At 38.5% G+C, this 21,399-nt stretch overlaps 1 protein-coding gene across 1 annotated transcript in view; it reads right to left on the reverse strand.

Moving 5' to 3' along the window:
* Window positions 1-3,679: 3,679 nt before the first annotated feature.
* smc3 (structural maintenance of chromosomes 3) overlaps window positions 3,680-21,399 on the reverse strand; it is a 45,182-nt gene continuing 27,462 nt past the window's right edge. Inside the window, exons 23-29 of the mRNA XM_072916385.1 lie at window positions 20,669-20,777; window positions 19,011-19,258; window positions 9,931-10,143; window positions 9,655-9,846; window positions 8,698-8,875; window positions 7,537-7,643; window positions 3,680-4,446 (exon numbers count right to left, since the gene is read on the reverse strand). Of these exons, the coding sequence (XP_072772486.1) occupies window positions 4,375-4,446; window positions 7,537-7,643; window positions 8,698-8,875; window positions 9,655-9,846; window positions 9,931-10,143; window positions 19,011-19,258; window positions 20,669-20,777 (1,119 nt within the window). The 3' untranslated portion in view covers window positions 3,680-4,374. The remainder of the gene's footprint in view (window positions 4,447-7,536; window positions 7,644-8,697; window positions 8,876-9,654; window positions 9,847-9,930; window positions 10,144-19,010; window positions 19,259-20,668; window positions 20,778-21,399) is intronic.

Below are 21,399 nucleotides of genomic sequence, written 5' to 3' on the forward strand. Positions count from 1 at the left end.
CAAGGAGAAAATAAATATATTGATGTTAACTGAGACGTGGTGCAATATGTTGCATAAGCTTTGTGCAAATTTACAGGCAGATGTTTTAGTCATATTCAGAATAGCTCAACCACAGGAGTTTTCATTAGAAAGATTCCACTGGTAGTCCGTTACACTTCACCTAAAAAATTAGAGGTGGTCAGGATCACTTTTTTTGCCTGCTTGTACGTCAAATTTCTTCACATTATTCTGGTCAGGTCGGAAGAGTTAATTTGCTGCATCGACCATAGCAACCACCCAACTCACTCGGTCTACCTTTGCATTGCTATGATCAGGGATCTTCATGACTGAATATTTAAAACCGCAAACAATCCGACTTAGGGCCTCTTTAATGCCTCATAGTTATGCTGACTTCATGAGCGCAGTAACCAGATGAGTGGCTGTGAACCTGTCTATCCTCTCTACCATCCACAGATACATTATACAACTGGGAGAAATGTCCAACAAGTCTTAGAATGCCAGTCCAAAACTCTCCTTGAGATTTCTGAAGAGTACAAGTACAGTGTCATTTTGACCACGCCTGCACCTCATGGTTCACCAGTATCCCCAAGCCACTAAAAATAAAACTGCAAACTTCCCAAAACAAGCTGGTGAGACTCCTGCTCAACCTCCCATACAGGACTCACCTAAATCAAGCCCACTTGACCAAATTATGATGGCTTAGAGTTGAGGAAAGAATACACCAAATTGCAATGTGCCTGGTATTCAAAATACTCAGAGAAACTGTCCTTAAGTACCTGTCCAACTATTTCACCAGAATAAGTGATGCTCACAGGTACTACACGAGAGGGAGTTCCCTCAGACCTCGTCCCCCCCCCAAATTCAAAACTCTCATGGGAAAAAATGCATTCTACTATTTTGCCACCACACAGTGGAATGCACTACCAACAGACCTTAAAATTCGAACTTCCCTACTAAATTTTAAAACTGCCATAAAATCATGGCCCAGCTCAACCTCTACCTGATCTGAACCAAAATTGATCCCCAGCAACTCTTCGAAGCATCAAACAAGATTATATGTGGTTATAGTGTATATATATTTTCTCATTCTGTTTTGCACACTCTTGGAGTCAACATGTGCAAAGTCATGTACCTAGAGTATTTTTTGTATATATTGTTTTTCAAATCACCTGACATGTATACTGTGTATATCTACATAAGTTATCCATTTTTTAACGTAATTTGTTATATAAATGTTACAGGTTATATATCTTGTATTATTGAATGTATCAAATATGATGAATATTTAATGGACCACAATGGAAACAAGCCTTTTGGCTTTTTGTGCTGCTCATTTGCCTTTTTAAAGCATTCCATGGATTCAATCCTTGAAGATATCAATAAACTTCTCAATCAATCAATCAAACACCCATGAATATCTCAGCATTACCAGCAAAGTCAAGGACAGCAAGTCTCTCTTCAAAAACATGTGCACCCACCTAAAGGAGAATTTTGCCAATCATTCACAATCCCTTATGTAAGACAAACACTTTTTTTTTTGTCCATTCAAATTGTAAAACACGGCTAGTTCAACATGACTAACAATGTAGATAATTTGATTAATCCATCTCTCTAAAACAAACTGCTGCTAATACTCTATTTACATGCCGCGACCTGTATATTGACCAAGTATGAGCAGCATTGCTATTTTAAGAGTTAACACAGAGGACACATTTTAGTAACAGTGCGTCTTGATCACGTATCTACTGCAGTTATTGACATACTGAGTTAATAAAAGTTTGTGCTAGATTATACAGTAAATCATGCCTTGCATCTGTATAGTAGAAGGTTGTGGCCATAGGCCGATAACTTTGAAAGTCAACTTAAAGTCGTAGACATCGCTAGGAAGATGTTTGTTTGCTCCCAGCATTTTTTAACTGAGGAGTGAGGGTTGTGATGAATTCATCATCTAAACCGGGAATGCAAGTCTTGTGCTGAAAGATATAAACATCCCATCATTCTGCTTTTTTCCCCTCCAAGATGGCGCCGCTGTAGTGACTGCTGGTTGCAGGAGCTCTGTGCTCTTTTGTTTCTTCCTTTAGTGTTCTTGATGTTTCCCTCGTTTTCATCAGTTTTTTTTACCTTTTGGTCCGAGTCGCTTTGGTACTACGCAACAAAGGCTGGCACTTTCGTGACTTCTGCGATGCTTTTTTATGAACTTTGGGATGTGCCTCCGGGGAGCCTTTTGGCCATGTTTGTACTTGAGACAAGCTGCTGGCTCTCTGCCACAAAGAAGTCGGCGTGGAAAGACGGGAGGAAGATGCGGGGCTGTGGAGCTAGCGTTGAGAAGGAGGAGCTTCACGGAGCCCTGGCTGAATGAGCATGTCTTACACTTTGGTCTCCTTGGACTGATGCTCGCCCAGCCATGCAGACTGGGCATTGGCCGAGAGCTAGTGGGCAGCTTAGATGTAGTCAGCTCCCTTGGTTGCTTTGTTGAGTATGTTCCTGTCTCTGGCAGTGTTTCACTACAGCTGGACATGCTCAGCTTCTAAAACTTGTAGCTAATTCTCCGTATATTCAGGCTCAAAAATATAAGTGTCTGGATCATTATTTTTCCCAAAGTATTCGTCATTGGCGCCCATGAGTAGTGGTAATTGTTGTCGATGATGGAAATGACAAACTACTAAACTAAAATAACCAATATACGGTGAATATTACATGGTACTATAAATGTACATGTTAGTACATCACATATATACTTACAGCAATTATATAAAATGTTAGTAGTTTTTCCAGAGGGCTTTTTAGGCGGATTAGACCGAATCTCCAATACGGCCAGTGAGTCACCACTTGCTAGTGTTTCTTTACGATTTGGAATACAATTCACATAGGGATTGTGGACTGGCTATTTTTTTAAACATTTTTTAAAGTGCAGTTTCGCTTTAAGTTGTAAGCCTAATTGCAGAGTGTAAAGTGCATTTAATTTCATGGATGAATTAGGTATAACAAATTGGTTGGCCAGTCTCTTAATAAAGCTGAAATTGCCCATTACTTGCAACAGAAATGTGACAAGTGATAAAGTAAAGTAAGTTGTCTTACTTCCGTTGCCTTTAAAAACAGACCTTCTGCAAAAATGAGGATGTATTTTAAAGTGTGCACTGTGCCTTGAGAAGGACTTACGTGCTACACTTCAATTAAAGAGTGTAGTGTTTCAGTTGGGCTGCCAGTGCAAGGTCGGTGCCTCCCCACTGGACAAGAGCCATACATCTGACATGCTGGGATGGCCCCACAGAGAAGCAACACAACAGGATGACTGATAGCACCAAAACATTTTACTTAAGTGTCAGCGTATAGTAACAAAGACAGCAAGTCACTGTGGACTGTATTCGACACTGAATATGTTCAAGAGCAAATATTGAGATAGTTGTTTCAAATTTAAGTATGAAAGACATGAAAAACATGGTTTGAATGATGAAAGCAGAGTGACAAAAAGTTAAATAAATTGACTACTACCTGACTTTGGTGTTTATAGTAAACTTGAGAATGTGTAAATGCTTGACTGAGTCATTTGGAGATATGTAAAATAGCCTTGTTCGATATCAGTCGAACAGCGCCCTCTAAAGGTCAACAGAAGAAAGTTTTCCCTCTAATGCTGCCATTAATAATACCGGTACATACAAAAGGAACACAAAACAAATAGTTAGTGTTGTAAGTGCAATCTAATTAAAACGTCAATCCCAACATCAACTTTTAATTTACCTCCAACTTTCCACCATTGAATTGGTGTTGAAAAATTACATTTTACAATCATGCAAATGAGCTGAAAAGCAAATCCCTCAAGGCAGCTACAGAAAAGATCCACAGTATTTGAACATTTATTAAAAAAACACAGCAAAGAAGACGTTTGTATAGTTTGACAGATGAAATAACAATTGTAAAGAATAGTTTAAATAGATGGATTTCAGTTCCCATTGAATTGGGATTTAAGCAGACTGTACAAATGAATGTGCTTTTCCAAGGTTCCGACCACCTCATGCACTTGAACAAAAATTTATGAATTCCTTACAATAAAAAAAAGACAAGCTGTTCAGCTCAGTGCCATATACATAAACACATGAATAACCATGCAGGAAATATGGCTAAAATGTGTTTATGTTCAAATGTTCGGTTTTATTGAAAGATGGGTCAAATATGTGGAGTATAAACTGTAAATATGTATCTGCAATTCAGAGAACCTAAACAAATTCAGCCATATTCAAAACTGAACCTTACAGAACATCCGAGAGGGTAACAATATTTTATTGTCAACATAAGAACGAGAAGGAAAAAAGTCTGTAGGTGTAATAGTGGTGTATTTTGCACCTTAAGTATGCAGAAGAAAACACAGCAGGGGGCTTAACCATGGGTGGTGTCATCCTCGACAAAGTCTTTAGCCTGCTCGGCTGTGATCACATCGATGTGACTCACCTACAAAAAAGAACAAGCACGTACATAATGAGTTCTGGTTACTCTGATAACGTCTGTGATTCATTTTCTTTATGGATTGAAACAAAGCAAGTCTTCAAAGAATAGAAAACGTTGAAAGGTGAGCAAAATAGGAACAAAGAGAGTTTTAGAGATGTGTGGAGAATTTTCATTCACATTACATTGCTGTTGAATTGAACACATTCAACATTGCTGTTGAATCCGTGTATCATTTATTTTCCCATTTGAAACAAACAATAAAAAAATATATAAAAAAAACAACATCACCTTTTTTACTTTCATTTCTTAAACAAAGACTAAACAAATGTATATATATCCATAGTTTTCCAAATGTATCGTCCATCTATTAAATTGAAAAAACGTTTAAACTCAATGTTTGTGAGTTTGTGCTTGATAGTTGCATTCACCCTGAAGTAGTTTGTACAACATTTTTGACAGACCCAGTTGCTCTAAGGTGCTGGATATTTTGGCATGCGTTTTGCCGCTTTCCAAACATGTAATTACATCCGCAAAAGCCTCCAAACCTGCCGTTGTGCGTATTCCTAATTCTCCTGGTCCTCCTTGGTCTTCTTCTACATTTATTTACCTACAATCGATCTTCATTGGTACAACTATATGTAATTAGTGTAAACAAAATGTGTGTTTTATTAACATATTTATTAGCCCAAGAGATTGCACACCACCAACATCATGTAACATTTCACAGTTGGGAAGTCTTTTATCAACACCTGATTTTAAGTTTTAGATAGATAGATAGATAGATAGATAGATAGATAGATAGATGGATAGATGGATAGATGGATAGATGGATAGATGGATAGATGGATAGATAGATAGATAGATGGTACATTATTGATTCCTTCAGGAGAGTTCCCTCAGGAAAATTTAAGCAAGTCAATTGTGTTTGCAGTGCAAGGTGCAATGCAGATGTTATGAAATCATCTTGAAAAGACCACGAAGATCCATCACTGTGTTTCTATTAATTACAATTACACTTAGCTCCAAATAATATTTATGTATGACAGAACACAGAACTTTTACATGATATATCATATCAAATTATTCAAAAACAATTAAAGTGTGTTTTGATGGAGTGACGTCAGACGGAGACTAGAGACCTGTAGCGGATGCAATCTTGCTTTAGATCAACTATATGGATTATTATATCACTTAAATTGTTCACTTTTTGAGTGGATAAATAATGGCCTATGGCTTACTGGATCGCAAGAACAACGGCTGATAAAGCATGGGAGCAGCGTTCATGACTCGTGAGTAAAGCGCGTTCACTTCGAACTAACACTAACTCTTATTAGCGTGCGTAAATTTCAAGTACTTTTGTGGCGCAAATATTGGTTATTAAGTTACAAACTTTTGCATGGTTTTGCTTCAGTATGTGACTCCTTATGTCCTTGTTATTATTCCAAGCTGATAATCAAATCTGTATCTTTTTTTTTATGCGTTGCACGGCACCTAAGTAAATGTGACAGCGAGAGCGCGTCATAACTATGACGGTCAGCTGGATTAAAAAAAAAAACTGATATCCGTATTGTTTGCCCACAATCTTAATGGTCCGCCTAAACCAGGGGTCGGCAACCCGCGGCTCTAGAGCCGCATGCGGCTCTTTAGCGCCGCCCTAGTGGCTCTCTGGAGCTTTTTCAAAAATGTATGAAAAATGGAAAAAGATGAGGGGAAAAAATATATTTTTTGTTTTAATATGGTTTCTGTAGGAGGACAAACATGACAGAAACCTCCCTAATTGTTATAAAGCACACTGTTTATATTAAACATGCGTCACTGATTTCGAGTATTTGGCGAGCGCCGTTTTGTCCGACTAATTATGGCGGTCCTTGAACTCACCGTAGTTTGTTTACATGTATAACTTTCTCCGACTTTCTAGGACGTGTTTTATGCCACTTCTTTTTCTGTCTCATTTTGTCCACCAAACTTTTAAGGTTGTGCATGAATGCACAAAGGTGAGTTTTGTTGATGTTATTGACTTGTGTGGAGTGCTAATCAGACATATTTGGTCACTGCATGACTGGAAGCTAATCGATGTTAACATGCTATTTAGGCTAGCTATATGTACATATTGCATCATTATGCCTCGTTTGTAGGTATATTTGAGGTAATTTAGTTTCTTTTAAGTCCTTAATTCAATTTACCGGTATATCTCATGACACACTATCTCTATGTAATATGGCTTTTAATTTTTTGCGGCTCCAGACAGATTTGTTTTTGTATTTTTGGTCCAATATAGCTCTTTCAACATTTTGGGTTGCCGACCCCTGGCCTAAACCAACCCAATTAAGAACCGGCACCAAACATTCTGGTACTTGGTATATATCCCTACTTTTCGGTTAATTCGGCGTTGCAAATGGATTTACAAAATTATATTTACATTAGTGCTGTCAGATGATTGCATTTTTTAAATCAAATAATTTTTTTAATGTTTTACTTGAATATATATCATTTATAAACCTGGTAAGAGTTTTTTTCTTAAGTATAAAGGTAAAGTCACCAAAGCTTAAGGTAGAGGAGCATGTGCGCTCACAATAAATTGCATGAATATTCTGCAATTATACATGATTAATGCAATAATTTTTTAGTGATTATTCACAAGTCAACTTGATACTTTTAACAGCCCTATTTTATATGCATGATTTACATTTTTTTCCATATTTGATTTATTATATATAAAATAAAAATAACATTAAATATACATTACGATTGTTTTTGTTTTACCCTTAAGACAAAAACAGTTATCTGTGTTTTTAGTGGTGGTTTCAAATGGAATAAATGAACGACTGATACATGGATTCTGTTGGCCATTAGTCAGCTGATGACACATGTTGTGCCTATGTAATTATGTTTGCTACCACTTACATGTTGAATAACACAGAATATGAAATGTTTAGAGATGGAGTGTTCATGGTAAGCGGTCAACAGATGCATGAATGAATACGAGGCAATATGAAGCTGAGCTGCAGTTAGACAAGACTGACTTAATGGCAGCAGAGGGCGCCGTTGCATTGTTCAGTAAGTAACATCACCCAGGGAAAAACAACAACTTACCTTGTTTCTGAATTTTACTCCATAGAATTTGTCAGCCGACTCCAATAGCTCAGGCCTGAAGGTTGTGGTAATGAACTGAGCGTGACCAGCCAGCTCAACAATCATGTCTGAATTAGAAAAGCAAACCAAAATATTTTTACAATTACATTAAGGTAGTAGTATGTCCATCCATTTTCGGTTTATCGGGGTCAAAAGGAAACTGGAGCCTTTCCTGGCCAAATAATGGCTCAAGGCTGGGTACATCCTTGACTGGTCAACAGTAAATCACAGGGAGTAAGACAACAAGCCAATCACAGTCACATTCACACACATTTTGTGACTCCAATTAAGCTAACATAAACATGCTTTACAATAGTGGGAGGAAACTAGAGTAACCAGAAAAAATACATAGGGCCTGATTTACCAAAAGTTTGCGTGTGCCAAAACACGATCAAGCTGGATAGCTACAAAACGTGTACAAAGTGGATTGCATCTGTTAAGTGAGCAATTTTTGGCAGCAGCAAAGTGGTCGTATGGGTAGATAATTGCTCTAAAAAAGGTATTTCAACAAGCAAACAGTACAGTAGGTACTTGATTTTGATATATGTAATGCTCATAAGGCTATTCTAGTAAAATATGCAGAGATGAGATGTGTCAGTGGTCCTCGTCAGCCAGATAACTTTGATTTTGGGGCGGCAGCGGTAAAGTTTAGATACATGATGGAAAGAAGAAAGTGAATGAATGTTTATAACAATAAATCTACATATGCATAAAAATTTGTTTTCTTTTGTATTAATGTTTATGACAACCTTTTTCCAAAACAATATAGAATGTGAGATATAAGAAGATAATGCATACATTTATCATTTGTTTTCAAAACGGTTACAAAAAAGTGGGACCCCAAACATTTACTGTGGGACCCCATTTTTATGACTTGATGGGGTCTCTGAGACACCATTTTGAAAATTCCTAGCGCCAACACTGATGTCTACTGCATGTTTGAAAACATAGCAAAACGCCACAGATAAGAAAATGATGACATGAACTTGCAGTATATGACAGTGTCTCCTTGGTAATAGTGAAGGCTATTTTACAGATTGCACACGCTGTTTAGGGCATGGTATTTAGATTTTAGTAAATCAGGGCCCACAGTATACTGTATATAAAACTGTCATCCTATACCTGAGACAGCCTTCCTGTGCTGGGCGTCGAGGGCCTGGTCGATCTCATCAAACAGGTAGAAAGGGGCAGGGTCACACTTTTGGATGGCAAAGATCAGAGCCAGAGCCACCAGAGACTTTTGACCTCCAGACAACTGCTGCATTTCTCTCATCTCACCCTGCTTCCCTGTGAACGACACCTACGCACCACAAGGAAGGTGGCGCATTAGACAGATGTGTGGTCATTTGACTAAATGGGTTTGAATCTGATAGTTTATATTCCTGCTAGGTAAATAATATTTGACAGAAGACCAGAAATGGGCATTTTTGAAAGACAAAACTAAGGAGAAAATGCGTAGTATAAATATACTTATTTTATTCCCAATGTTATTTGACCTCTGAACACAGCAAATGTCAGCATATTGCACAATGTAATGATAAAACCAAATAACACCAAACGGTTGGAACATGGGTTGCTTATGCTACTTGGCTGAAAAGATACTACAGCTCAGAAGGACTTAAATCCAATCAAGCATGTATTCATAAGTACATTTTCCTAAAAAGATAATTTGATATCCTCAAGTAAAAAAAAATGCTTGTCATTGTTGTTTGACCTTAATTTGAGCACATGCCGTAATCACATTTATTGACTTGACACAAAAGCATCCTAAAAACAGTACATTCAATTGCAAGTCATACATTTAGGACATCTTTAGAGAATCGCTTTGTGGTGTTCGTGGGCTTAATGCGGTGTTAAGTAACTAGCAGTACATTGAACAGAGCGCAGCCGTTTAGTATTAGATGAATAGATATACTCCCCATATGGACATTTGCAATAAACTAATGATAAGTGGATTACAGTAAATACTGTGGAATGTACTGGAAATCACATCTTTCAGACCACTTGAAAAGTAGTCAAAGCCAATTTGAAGGATAATGCAATCAAAAAATAACAGCAATATGGATAGAAGACTCTTACCCTGATTCCGACACCAGTGAACTGGTCTACTGACGGAACGCTGCTCTGCGACCCGGAACCCCTCTCGCTGTCTGCACCGCCCTCACTTTCATCCTGGGACTGGCTGCCTTCAGCGTCTCCCTTCTTCATCACCAGTGTAGCTTTGCCTCCAGGCACCAGCTTCTGGAATACTTCACTGAAGTTCTTCGACACCTGCAGGTGAGAGACAAAACAATGAGCAGGCAAATCAAATATAAGACATTAAGACACAGTTGAAAGGTTTTAGAAAAACTGTACCTGTTTGAAGGTGAGCTGTATTGCCTCATACTTCCGCAACTCCAAGACTTTCATTAGCTCCATGATAGATTTGTAGCCTCGGTCCAGCTCATCTTGACGCTTGATCAGTTTCTCTTTCTGCTCAGAGAAGTTAACAAACTGATCCAGGGCCTTTTTGTTGACATGACTGTATTTCTTCAGCTCTGTGTTGCACTGCTCTAGTTTCCGAAACAACTGGCAGGGGGGAAAAGAAAAATGTAATACAAGTTAGTCAGTGCAAATGTATCAGAGAGAATGTTGGCTCCATGTGTTCAATTGTTCCAAGCTAGGTTGCTAAATTGTACAATACATATAACATAAGCCTGAGATGAAATATATTGATAGTTAATTGTATTTTACCCTTTGGTACGTCGTCGTATGTTATCATAATAATCTGCCGCATGAGCTACCTTGGATCTGGAGTATTGCAATGCCTTCAATACTACAGCATCCTGTAAGGCACATTTATTTTGCTCCTCACACTGGTCACAGAAGACGAAACAAAGGCACAGCAATGGTGGATTTGGAATATGCATATGGAAGAATATTGCAAGATTAACCGGCATCATTGAAATCAAACATGTGGACTCACTTTGGCTTTTTTGGTGTCAATGGGATACTGCTAGATAAGGATTTTGACATACCGTATGTAAGAAGTTTCTATGAAAATACAATATGCACATAATAAACTTGCACAGCCGGTCACATTGTTGTGATGTCACCACCCTGGCTGAGTAAGATGAATGTTGATTTAATATTTCTATACGACATGATATGAGATGTCGTGTTTTCTGAATTAGTTTTAAAAAGTGTAATTGTTTTCAAATTAAATTGCACTAAAACAGTGTACGGTAATTGTTTTTGCACTATTGCTATTTGTGTTCTGCAAAATGTAAATTACTGTATTTATACATATATATATATATTTTTTTGTTGTTGTTTTTTTTTGTTTCAGCTCTATCGCAACATCGAAATATCAAGATATTAGTGTTATCATGAGCCATAATCGCATTGCCATCATGAGGTACTCCCAGTTCTACTCTGCATGTAAGCTATTAAAACAGTTAAGTGTCAATGCATTTTCACACCAAATACATTGATTTGAAGAATCAGCATATCCCAAACTTAAGATACAGCCAGTGCTAATGGTCGTTTGAGTCATAATTAGCTTGTTGAAATGGATTAAAAGTGTATGATCTGATTTTTGTACCATCTCAAAATGAGGTTAGTTGATGAATTAGTAAGAAGCTTAGCCTAAAAAAAGGAGAAACTCTCCAAACCCTTGACCTATGAATTCTACCATCTGTCTTGCACAAGGCAAAAGGAATATTAGCTTTGCTATGGGCTCTCTGATCCACTTCTGCAATCAATGGACATCATCTTGCCTTCAGAGCAATTATATTAAGTCAGACCTGGGCAATTATTTTGACTTGGGGGCCATATTGAGAGAAAAAAAGTGTCTGTGACCCTAATATTAATATATATATATATATATATATATATATATATATATATATATATATATATATATATATATACACACACACACACATATATATTTTGCTTTTTTTCAGGCAGACCAGTAAAAAAACACAATGTCTGATAGAATGCTAAAAATGACAGACCACCTTAAATATATATATATATATATATATATATATATATATATATATATATATATATATATATATATATATATATATATATATATATATATATATACCGCATTTTTCGGATTATAGGTCGCAGTTTTTTTTCATAGTTTGGCCGTGGTTGCGACATATACTCCGGAGCCACTTATGTGTGAAATTAATAAAACATTACCGTAAAATATCAAATATTATTTATCTAATTCGCGTAAGAGATGAAGCAAATGGCAGCAATCGTCACACACTCGTCAGCAATCGTCACTCACACGTCAACCAATAAGAATTTGGCGTGGGAGGGGCATGGCAGAAGTGCATTGTGGGTCATGGAATGCGAACTGCTATATGCTACTGCCGTAGCTATTAAAATGGATCACATCAACATTGGCGGTAACTTATAAAAACTGAGAAGGGCTGAACTAAAATGGCACCGAAAAGGAAATCATATACTGCAGATTACAAGCTGAACGTTGTGAAATATGCAGCAGAGAACGGCAATCGAGCAGCAGAAAGAAAGGACATACCATAGGCGACACCAGGGAGGAAGATTTCATGGGATTTAGCGATCGGGAGTGACAGATTGTTTGGTAAACGTATAGCATGTTCTATATGTTATAGTTATTTGAATGACTCTTGCCATGATGTGTTGCGTTAACATATCAGGCACGTTCTCAGTTGGTTATTTGTGCGTCATATGGCGTACACTTATTCAGCCTGTTGTTCACTATTTTTTATTTATTTTAAATTGCCTTTCAAATGTCTATTCTTGGTATTGGATTTTATCAAATAAATGTCCCCCAAAAATGCGACTTATACTCCAGTGCGACGTATATATGTTTTTTTCCTTCTTTATTGTGCATTTTCGGCCGGTGCGACTTATACTCCGGAGCGACTTATAGTTCGAAAAATACGGTATATATATATTGTTATTTTTATTTTTTTACGGAATGAGACACCCAGAATGTACATGAAAATAAATAATGTGGGATTTACAATATCAGCTAGGAACGATTAAAGACTGAATATTAGGAACATATGAACGTTGCTCCTATTTTACTTCTTCGACCACCTCCTTAATTGACATCTTTTACAATCAAGCGAAGCGTAACCAAAATGCAACAGTGAAAAACGAACACAAAGGGTAAAAAACAACCACAACCTGATATAATAACTTTGTTGTAAAAATCTGCTTCTGCGTCCGTCCCTGACACCCGTGTCTTGGGCTGGCTGCTCTGTAAACAAACCCCGCCCACTGTGCTTCGTGCCTCCTCTGCCTAGAGCTGCTGTGACGTAGTTCCTAGAATTAACGTGATAACTCGTATATCACTCAAAAGCGCAGATTCTAACCCTTGGAATATTTTTGTATATTTCAAGACTTAGTTATTTGAAAATGACACTGCACATTCATAGTTTCGATGTTAAAAGTATAATAAAAATCAAATGGAAACGTTCGTTGGGCAGGATTGAAAAGTTTAACGGGCCGTATTTGGCCCGCAGCCTGTATTTTGCCAATGTCTGTATTAAGCAAAGTGTTAGATTAAGTGTGAAGCTATTTTGAGCATGGTTACGGAAGGGCCGACAATGCATACACACACGCACATTCACGGAGTACCGGTACATGCTTAGATATTCATGAAGTTGCAGCCAGGTGCACTCAGTCCCATTGTGGGCTCCCAAAGGCAGCAAGCTAAGCACTAAATAGTGTCTGAGTCACTGCTGAGTGGGAGGGTAGGTGATGGCCTCAGGCTTTGTTCCCAAGGGGAGGTACAGCTTTCTTTGTCCACATCAGAGTTAAAAACAGTTGTTTTTTCACTGGCACTGTCATTCAAGTAGACAATTACAGTACATGGCCGAAATTTTGAAGGGCCTATCTGAAAGAAAAAGTAAACAAGACAAAAGCAAATCTTGGGCTATGTAATGTTTGCTGTAAATATATTAATCTCATTCAGAGCTACCATTAAAATTTACACAAGCTTTCAGGCTTTTGAAGTCAGCTTGTAAATACGTTTCCATAAAGCCTACTTCTGTACAGTTGTTGACAATTCCCTTCAACGAATTAACATGATCACTACTATAATATAAAGGTAAAACAAAATCAAAGTGAGGAACTACATGATTTAAAATAATTTTTCTGTCCAAACTTCTATGCCCAAGGTTAGTAATTTTTTTGGGCGGGTACAAAAAAATTGTGTCCACAAATGTATTGAATCAATAAATAGTCACGTCCAGACCACACCAAATAGACACAAGAAGAAGATGATGGGGAATGCACGCAAGAAACCTGAGTCTCTGGTTTGAACTGTCGATGAAGTAAAATTAGTTATGTTTGGTCAAATTGTGGAAAATGTAAATAACCACAATGATTCTCAAAGCTAAAGATACCGCTGACACATCTTTGAAGACTATGATACCTATATAGCATGGGTACAATACATCTTTCAAAACTCTATACCAATGATGATGATGTATTATTCTTTATGGCATTGCCAAATATGAATGTTTGATGTGTTTGATTCTTCATATTGTGACATGCATAACATATAAAGAAGGGAATTGTTCAGAGTTCACACTCTAATAGTAGGTGGCAGTTATGCACCTTTAACATTGAGTGCCCCGCCATAAATTACATTTTAATGAGAGGCCCGGAGAGACCACTGGTAGGTAATTACGTTTACCAACTTCAGTTGTAGTGACAATTTTAAAGCAAAAACTCAGTTTTTTACTATTATTTATTTCAACACTGTGTGCTGTCCCATTCAGATAGAATACCTGTGCGCTCATGCTAATCGATTTTACAAGTAACCAGCGATCGCAATGATTTAAGTATGCATATTAATTTCATACCAGTTTTCTCCCATATTCCAAAAATATGTATGCAAGCTTCATTTGTGGCCACTAAGACTTCAGAGGTTTTAAAGTGACTTTATTGTAAAGAATATCAACAAAACACCGAAAGTAATTTTTTTCCAAATCTAACTCAAACGACTGTTTACGTATTTGGCAAGCTAAATTGCAACATTCAGGGAGGGCAAAATAAAGTGCAGTCTGTTACATTTTACAATAAGCAACAATTGAAACTGCATTGAACAAAGAGCACAGACTACCAAGTCAAATTTCTTGTGTTAAAGCTGATTGTGATTGTGATGATAAAGAAAAAAAAGTCAATATTATTATTAATAATAATTGTATTATTGATAACTTCTGTATTTTTCGGACAATGAGTTGCGCTTAAAATCCTTTCATTTTCTCAAAAATCGACACTGCGCCTTATAACCCGGTCCGCCTAATGTATGGAAAAATTCTGGTTGTGCTTACCGACCTCAAAGCAATTTTATTTGGTACATGGTGTAATGATAAGTGTGACCAGTAGATGGTAGTCACACATAAGAGATACATGTAGAACACCAAAAAATTAAATGTTCCATTGAAAATAAAGAACATTACACACAGCACTCAAAAATCTGTCAAAATGTTTTACGGTAGTATGACTTTGAATCCCACCGCTTGATGGAATGTTGGCCCATTGCGGCTAACGTAGTCAGAGATACAAGTATTACTATGGTGTGTGTATAAGAACCGCAAAATGGCACCCATTAGCAGACATATTATCTGGCGTTTTGTTTCACAACATTATGCAAAACCAACTTTTCTTACCTTCTGGTACCTGCTGATGTTTATTTGAGATCTGCATAAGTCCTGAAAATTTGCGCACGTACGCCACTTATTCCATAAGTTTCTTTTTTTTTCTCGACTATCTTCTTGTTATGGGGCATTCACCCTCTGTTGTTGCCATTTGTTGTATAAAGTAGCGTGAAGTTCTAAATTATATCTCGCTAAAAACTACCAGTGTAGTGGGTTTACATAATTCATCCACGGAACCTTAGTTATTAGAGTTCTGGTCGGACGGATTTTCACGGTACACATTTCTGGCGTTGTTGCACTAGTGAGCCACCGATGAGAAGATGCTGCTCCGTTGTTGATTTAAGTAAAGTCTGAATGTTTTTAAAACTGTTAGCTCCATCTTTTGACACTTCTTTAACTCTCGTCCTTGCACACTACACCGATACAACAAAGATGACGGGGAGAAGACGCTGTCATAGGTGAGCCACGTAAATAAGACCGCCTACAAAACGGTGCATCCTGAAGCGACTGTCAGAAAGCGACTTGAAGATGGTCTCTAAAACAATCTATGCAACATTTTGACCAAGGAACCACTATTACATGTTATGTACACCACAAGGAAATGTTTTAAATTTAGAAAAAAATTATAATAGGACCCCTTTATTGCGCCTTATAATCCGGTGCGCCTTTTGTATGAAAAAAAGACCTGAATAGACCCACTCATCGGCAGTTCGCCTTTTAATCCGGTGTGCCCTATGGTCCAGAATATATAGTACCGTATTTTCCGCACTATAAGGCGCACCTAAAAACCACAATTTTTCTCAAAAGATGACAGTGCGCCTTATAACCCGGTGCGCTTTATTACGATTAATTTTCATAAAGTTTCGATCTCGCAACTTCGGTAAACAGCCGCCATCTTTTTTCCCGGTAGAACAGGAAGTGCTTCTTCTTCTACGCAAGCAACCGCCAAGGTAAGCACCCGCCCCCATAGAACAGGAAGCGCTACCTACCGCCCGCCCCCGGAAGAAAAAGAAGCGCGCGGATATTTCGTTTCATTTCCTTTGTTTGTCTACATCTGTAAAGACCAGACTACAAAATGGCTCCTACTAAGCGACACGCTTATAACGCAGAATTTAAACTTAAGGCAATAAGTCATGCCGAAGAACACGGAAATAGAGCAGCAGCAAGAGAATATAACATCAATGAATCAATGGTGCGTAGGTGGAGGAAGCAAGAAGATGACCTGCGCCAGGTAAAGAAGACAAAACAGAGCTTCCGAGGGAACAAAGCACGATGGCAACAGTTGGAGGACGAACTCGAACAGTGGGTTGTTGAGCAGAGAGCAGCAAGCAGAAGTGTCAGCACCATCACTATTCGAATGAAGGCAACAACGCTAGCAAGCGAACTTCACCTGGATGATTTTAAAGGTGGTGCTTCTTGGTGTTTTCGGTTTATGAAAAGACGCAATCTCTCCATCCGCACACGGACCACTGTTTCACAGCAACTGCCTAACGACTTTAAAGAAAAGCTGGCTACTTTCCGTGCATATTGTAAAAAGAAGATAGCGGAAAAAAAGATCCGGCCAGAGAACATTATCAACATGGACGAGGTTCCACTGACTTTTGATATTCCTGTGAACCGCACTGTTGATATAACGGGAGCACGTACGGTGAATATTCGCACCACTGGGAATGAAAAGTCGTCCTTCACGGTGGTTCTAGCTTGCCATGCTAATGGCCAGAAACTTCCTCCCATGGTCATATTCAAAAGGAAGACCTTGCCAAAAGAGACCTTTCCAGCCGGCGTCATCATAAAAGCTAACTCGAAGGGATGGATGGATGAAGAAAAGATGAGCGAGTGGTTAAGGGAAGTTTACGCGAAGCGGCCGGGTGGCTTTTTTCACGCTGCTCCGTCAATGTTGATATATGACTCTATGCGCGCCCACATCACAGATGGTGTCAAAAAACAAGTGAAGCACACAAATACAACACTCGCCGTCATTCCGGGTGGATTAACCAAAGAACTCCAACCGCTGGATATTGGTGTCAACAGGGCATTCAAATCACGACTGCGAACTGCGTGGGAAAAATGGATGACCGAAGGTGAACACACCTTCACTAAGACGGGCAGACAACGCCGGACAACATACGCCAACATCTGCCAGTGGATTGTAAATGCCTGGGCAGATATTTCTGTCACAACTGTGGTCCGAGCTTTCCGGAAGGCAGGATTCACAGAACTGCTGCACAACAACAGCGACACTGAATCCGATGATTTCGAAGAGACGGAGCCCGCCATTTTGGAAGCCACACTAGCGCAACTTTTCAATTCGGACACCGAAGACGAAGAATTCGAAGGATTTACCGGTACGAATGAAGAATAACTTCAGAAAGTGAGCGCTATGTTTATTTTGTGTGTTGTGTGTTGTGACATTAACGTTCGAGCAACATTACCGGTATGTTGCTATTGCTCTACACCATTTTGAATTTTACTATGTTTGTGATTGCACATTTGTACATTTTGGGACAGAGTTGTTAGAACGCTGGTTTTCAATATATTATTAAAGTTTGACTGAACTATCTGACTGTTTTTTTGACATTCACTTTAGCGCAGCGTTTTTTTGACATTCACTTTAGCGCAGCGTAGGCGCGGCTTATAGTCCGGGGCGGCTTATTGGTGGACAAAATTATGAAATATGTAATTCATAGAAGGTGCGGCTAATAATCCGGTGCGCCTTATAGTGCGGAAAATACGGTAATAACACTAATATTTGTTTTAAAATATACCTAAAACATTTGTTTAGAAAATATATGCATCATTGGAAATCATAATGATCATGTCATATATGATACCGTATTGACCACACTCCTCGCCGCACCGCCACCGCAACGTATATAGTGGCTATCTAAGGGAAACTTTAGAACCTGACGACTCTACAACATGAAGTATAAACGATAAAACATTAAATATTAGGGGTATGTGAACAACTTGTATCTTGTTTATTTCTCTGACGACCTCCTAAAAGTTTTGTAAATTAAAATCAGAAATATCAAGCAGCTAAAATGAGTCAAAAATGTCAAAGTGTAGAGAGAATGTTGCATATTAACCATCAGGCTTGGGAGTGGATTTCAATGGACAACTTTTTAAGTTGTGTACACTCCTTAGTCTTTTTTTTATAATGTCCACAAAGTTCAGTTAGCAGTTTATGTGAGACCACATGTGCTAGCTTTCTATTTTGAATATTGTTTATTTGTACCATGAGCGGGAACCGTCATCCACAAGATGGCGTCATGTTTATAGTGGATAGACTTTCACGGCATGTTTACAGTGCATAGACTTTTAAAACAATCAAAAGTACGGTAACCCCTAGACATATTGCGGGCCAAACTTCAAACTTCTTCCTAAATTTGTGACGCTAATGGGCCACACTTGGCCCTCAGGCCATAGTTTGGACACCATTGGTTTAAGATTATCAACCTATATTGACAAGTTCCCGTAATAGATGTGGTTTAGAATAAACCCTACAAAATCTACTGGAGTTGTTGAGTTGATAAAGCTGTATATATTCTTCAATATTCTTAAAAAGCACTGAGGCGGCGACATATTTTCCCACTCTAGTACCTGTTCTAAAATATTATTGTTGCAGGGCACCCAGAATACTGTTGCTATGTGGATGGACTGCAGAAACTACATACTTTAACATTATTTTGACTTAAAAATATTTGTAAAACATTGTGAACATAGCCTAAGAAATATTGACTCAGACCAGAAGCGGTGGATGTGTGTGTTTGGCACCTGTTTGAGTGTGAGGGTCTGGTACTTCTCAAACGCCTCCTGAGGCAGCGAGCCCAACTCTCGAATTTTCTTCATGCACTCTTCCTTCTTCTTAAGCAGCATGCCCTGCCGATTCGTCATCTTCTCCAGTTCCTTGGTGTCATGGTTGATTGCATCGTTTTGCTCCTTCTCTACGTTCTTCCAGCGGTCCATGCTCTTAATGTGGTCCTTGATCTCCACCTCTGTCTTGTCAATCAAAGTGTCCAGATCTGGGGGACGACAAATGGGTAGTTGACGAGTCATCAGATTTGATTGTGTTGTCTTTGATTCTCATATATCGGATGTTAAATAGCAAGATACACCTTAAAAGGTTACATGATAAACCATATAAAATCTAAATACATAAATAACTATGTTTGAACACACTTTGGTTGGCGTTTAAAACCACTTACTCGACGGCCAAAAACCACTGCACACAGCATTGTAATACGACACAATAATATAAAAATAATAGCAAAGTAACTGAACTTGTACCGTATTTTCCGCACTATTAGCCGCACCTAAAAACCACAAATTTACTCAAAAGCTGACAGTGCGGCTTATAACCCGGTGCGCTTTATATATGGATTAATATTAAGATTCATTTTCATAAAGTTTCGGTCTCGCAACTACGGTAAACAGCCGCCATCTTTTTTCCCCGTAGAAGAGGAAGTGCTTCTTCTTCTACGCAAGCAACCGCCAAGGTAAGCACCCGCCCCCATAGAAGAGGAAGCGCTTCTTCTTCTACTGAAAGCAACCACCCGCCCGCGTAGAAGAAGAAAAAGCGCGCGGATATTACGTTTCATTTCCTTTGTGTGTTTACATCTGTAAAGACCACAAAATGGCTCCTACTAAGCGACAGGTTTCCGGTTCATGAAAAGACACAATCTCTCCATCCGCACACGGACTACTATTTCACAGCAACTGCCTAAAGACTTTCAAGAAAAGCTGGCTACTTTCCGTGCATATTGTAAAAACAAGATAGCTGAAAAAAAGATCCGGCCAGAGAACATTATCAACATGGACGAGGTTCCACTGACTTTTGATATTCCTGTGAACCGCACTGTGGATACAACGGGAGCACGTACGGTGAATATTCGCACCACAGGGAATGAGAAGTCATCCTTCACTGTGGTTCTAGCTTGCCATGCTAATGGCCAGAAACTTCCACCCATGGTGATATTCAAAAGGAAGACCTTGCCAAAAGAGACCTTTCCAGCCGGCGTCATCATAAAAGCTAACTCGAAGGGATGGATGGATGAAGAAAAGATGAGCGAGTGGTTAAGGTAAGTTTACGCGAAGAGGCCGGGTGGCTTTTTTCACGCAGCTCCGTCCATGTTGATATACGACTCCATGCGCGCCCACATCACGCTGGTTTTTAATATATTATTAAAGTTTGACTGACCTATCTGACTGTTTTTTTGACATTCCTTTAGCGCAGTTAGATGCGGCTTATAACACGGGGCGGCTTATAGGTGGACAAAGTTTTGAAATATGCCGTTCATTGAAGGCGCGGCTTATAACCCAGGGCGGCTTATGGTGCGGAAAATACGGTACTTTAATTATACTGATTGATCAATGTCTATATCAACCTATCAACTTAGCAACCTTCATGTACTGCAAGTCGAGTGTGACCATACCTTCTGATCGGGCTAGTGTATCCTTGACTCTTTTGTTGATGCCATCCAGCTCAGATGTTGTGGCTGTGAGCACCGTGCCTCCTTCAGTCTCTCGCAACTCATTTAGCTCCTGTAATGCAAATCAAAACACATCAAAAAGAGTATTTCTAATTCCCTCCTCATTAACAGTCAGAGCTCTGTCCAGAGCACACATTAACATGCATTTGAGTGGATCAGACCACAAGTGAATACAAATAAATACACAGGTTTACACCTGGCCTTTAAACATTGGCCCGAGTGACCACTTGAGCCTTGGCTCTCAATTCCCCGCTTTCTGTGCAAATAAAACACACGTATTAATTCCCAGTGTTTAATAAGAAGACAGCAGTGTTTCCTGTGTCAGTTAAGGAATTGTTCAAGTATGTATCGATTAGTAAAGAATATGGGTGTCAAAAAAAATAGTTTTTCGATTGAATCGCGATTCTTATTTGTAACTATTCTTAATTGTTAAGAAAAAAATCATATTTTTTAAATTTCTTATTTAATCTGTCCTTTCCAGCCAGGCAAATCATATTGTTGATGTGGATGCCCATATTTGCTGTACAGATAAGTAATAAAAAATTGTATCAAGGCTGTATCATAAAACTGGCACCCAATGTTATTAAAAAGTATTGATTATAACTTGGAATCGTTTTGAATCGGGAATCGATTCTGAATCGAATCGTTACCCTCAAGAATCGAATCGTGTGATG

This window comes from Nerophis lumbriciformis, linkage group LG27 (assembly GCF_033978685.3).
Source record: "Nerophis lumbriciformis linkage group LG27, RoL_Nlum_v2.1, whole genome shotgun sequence".
Taxonomy (NCBI): Eukaryota; Metazoa; Chordata; class Actinopteri; order Syngnathiformes; family Syngnathidae; genus Nerophis; species Nerophis lumbriciformis.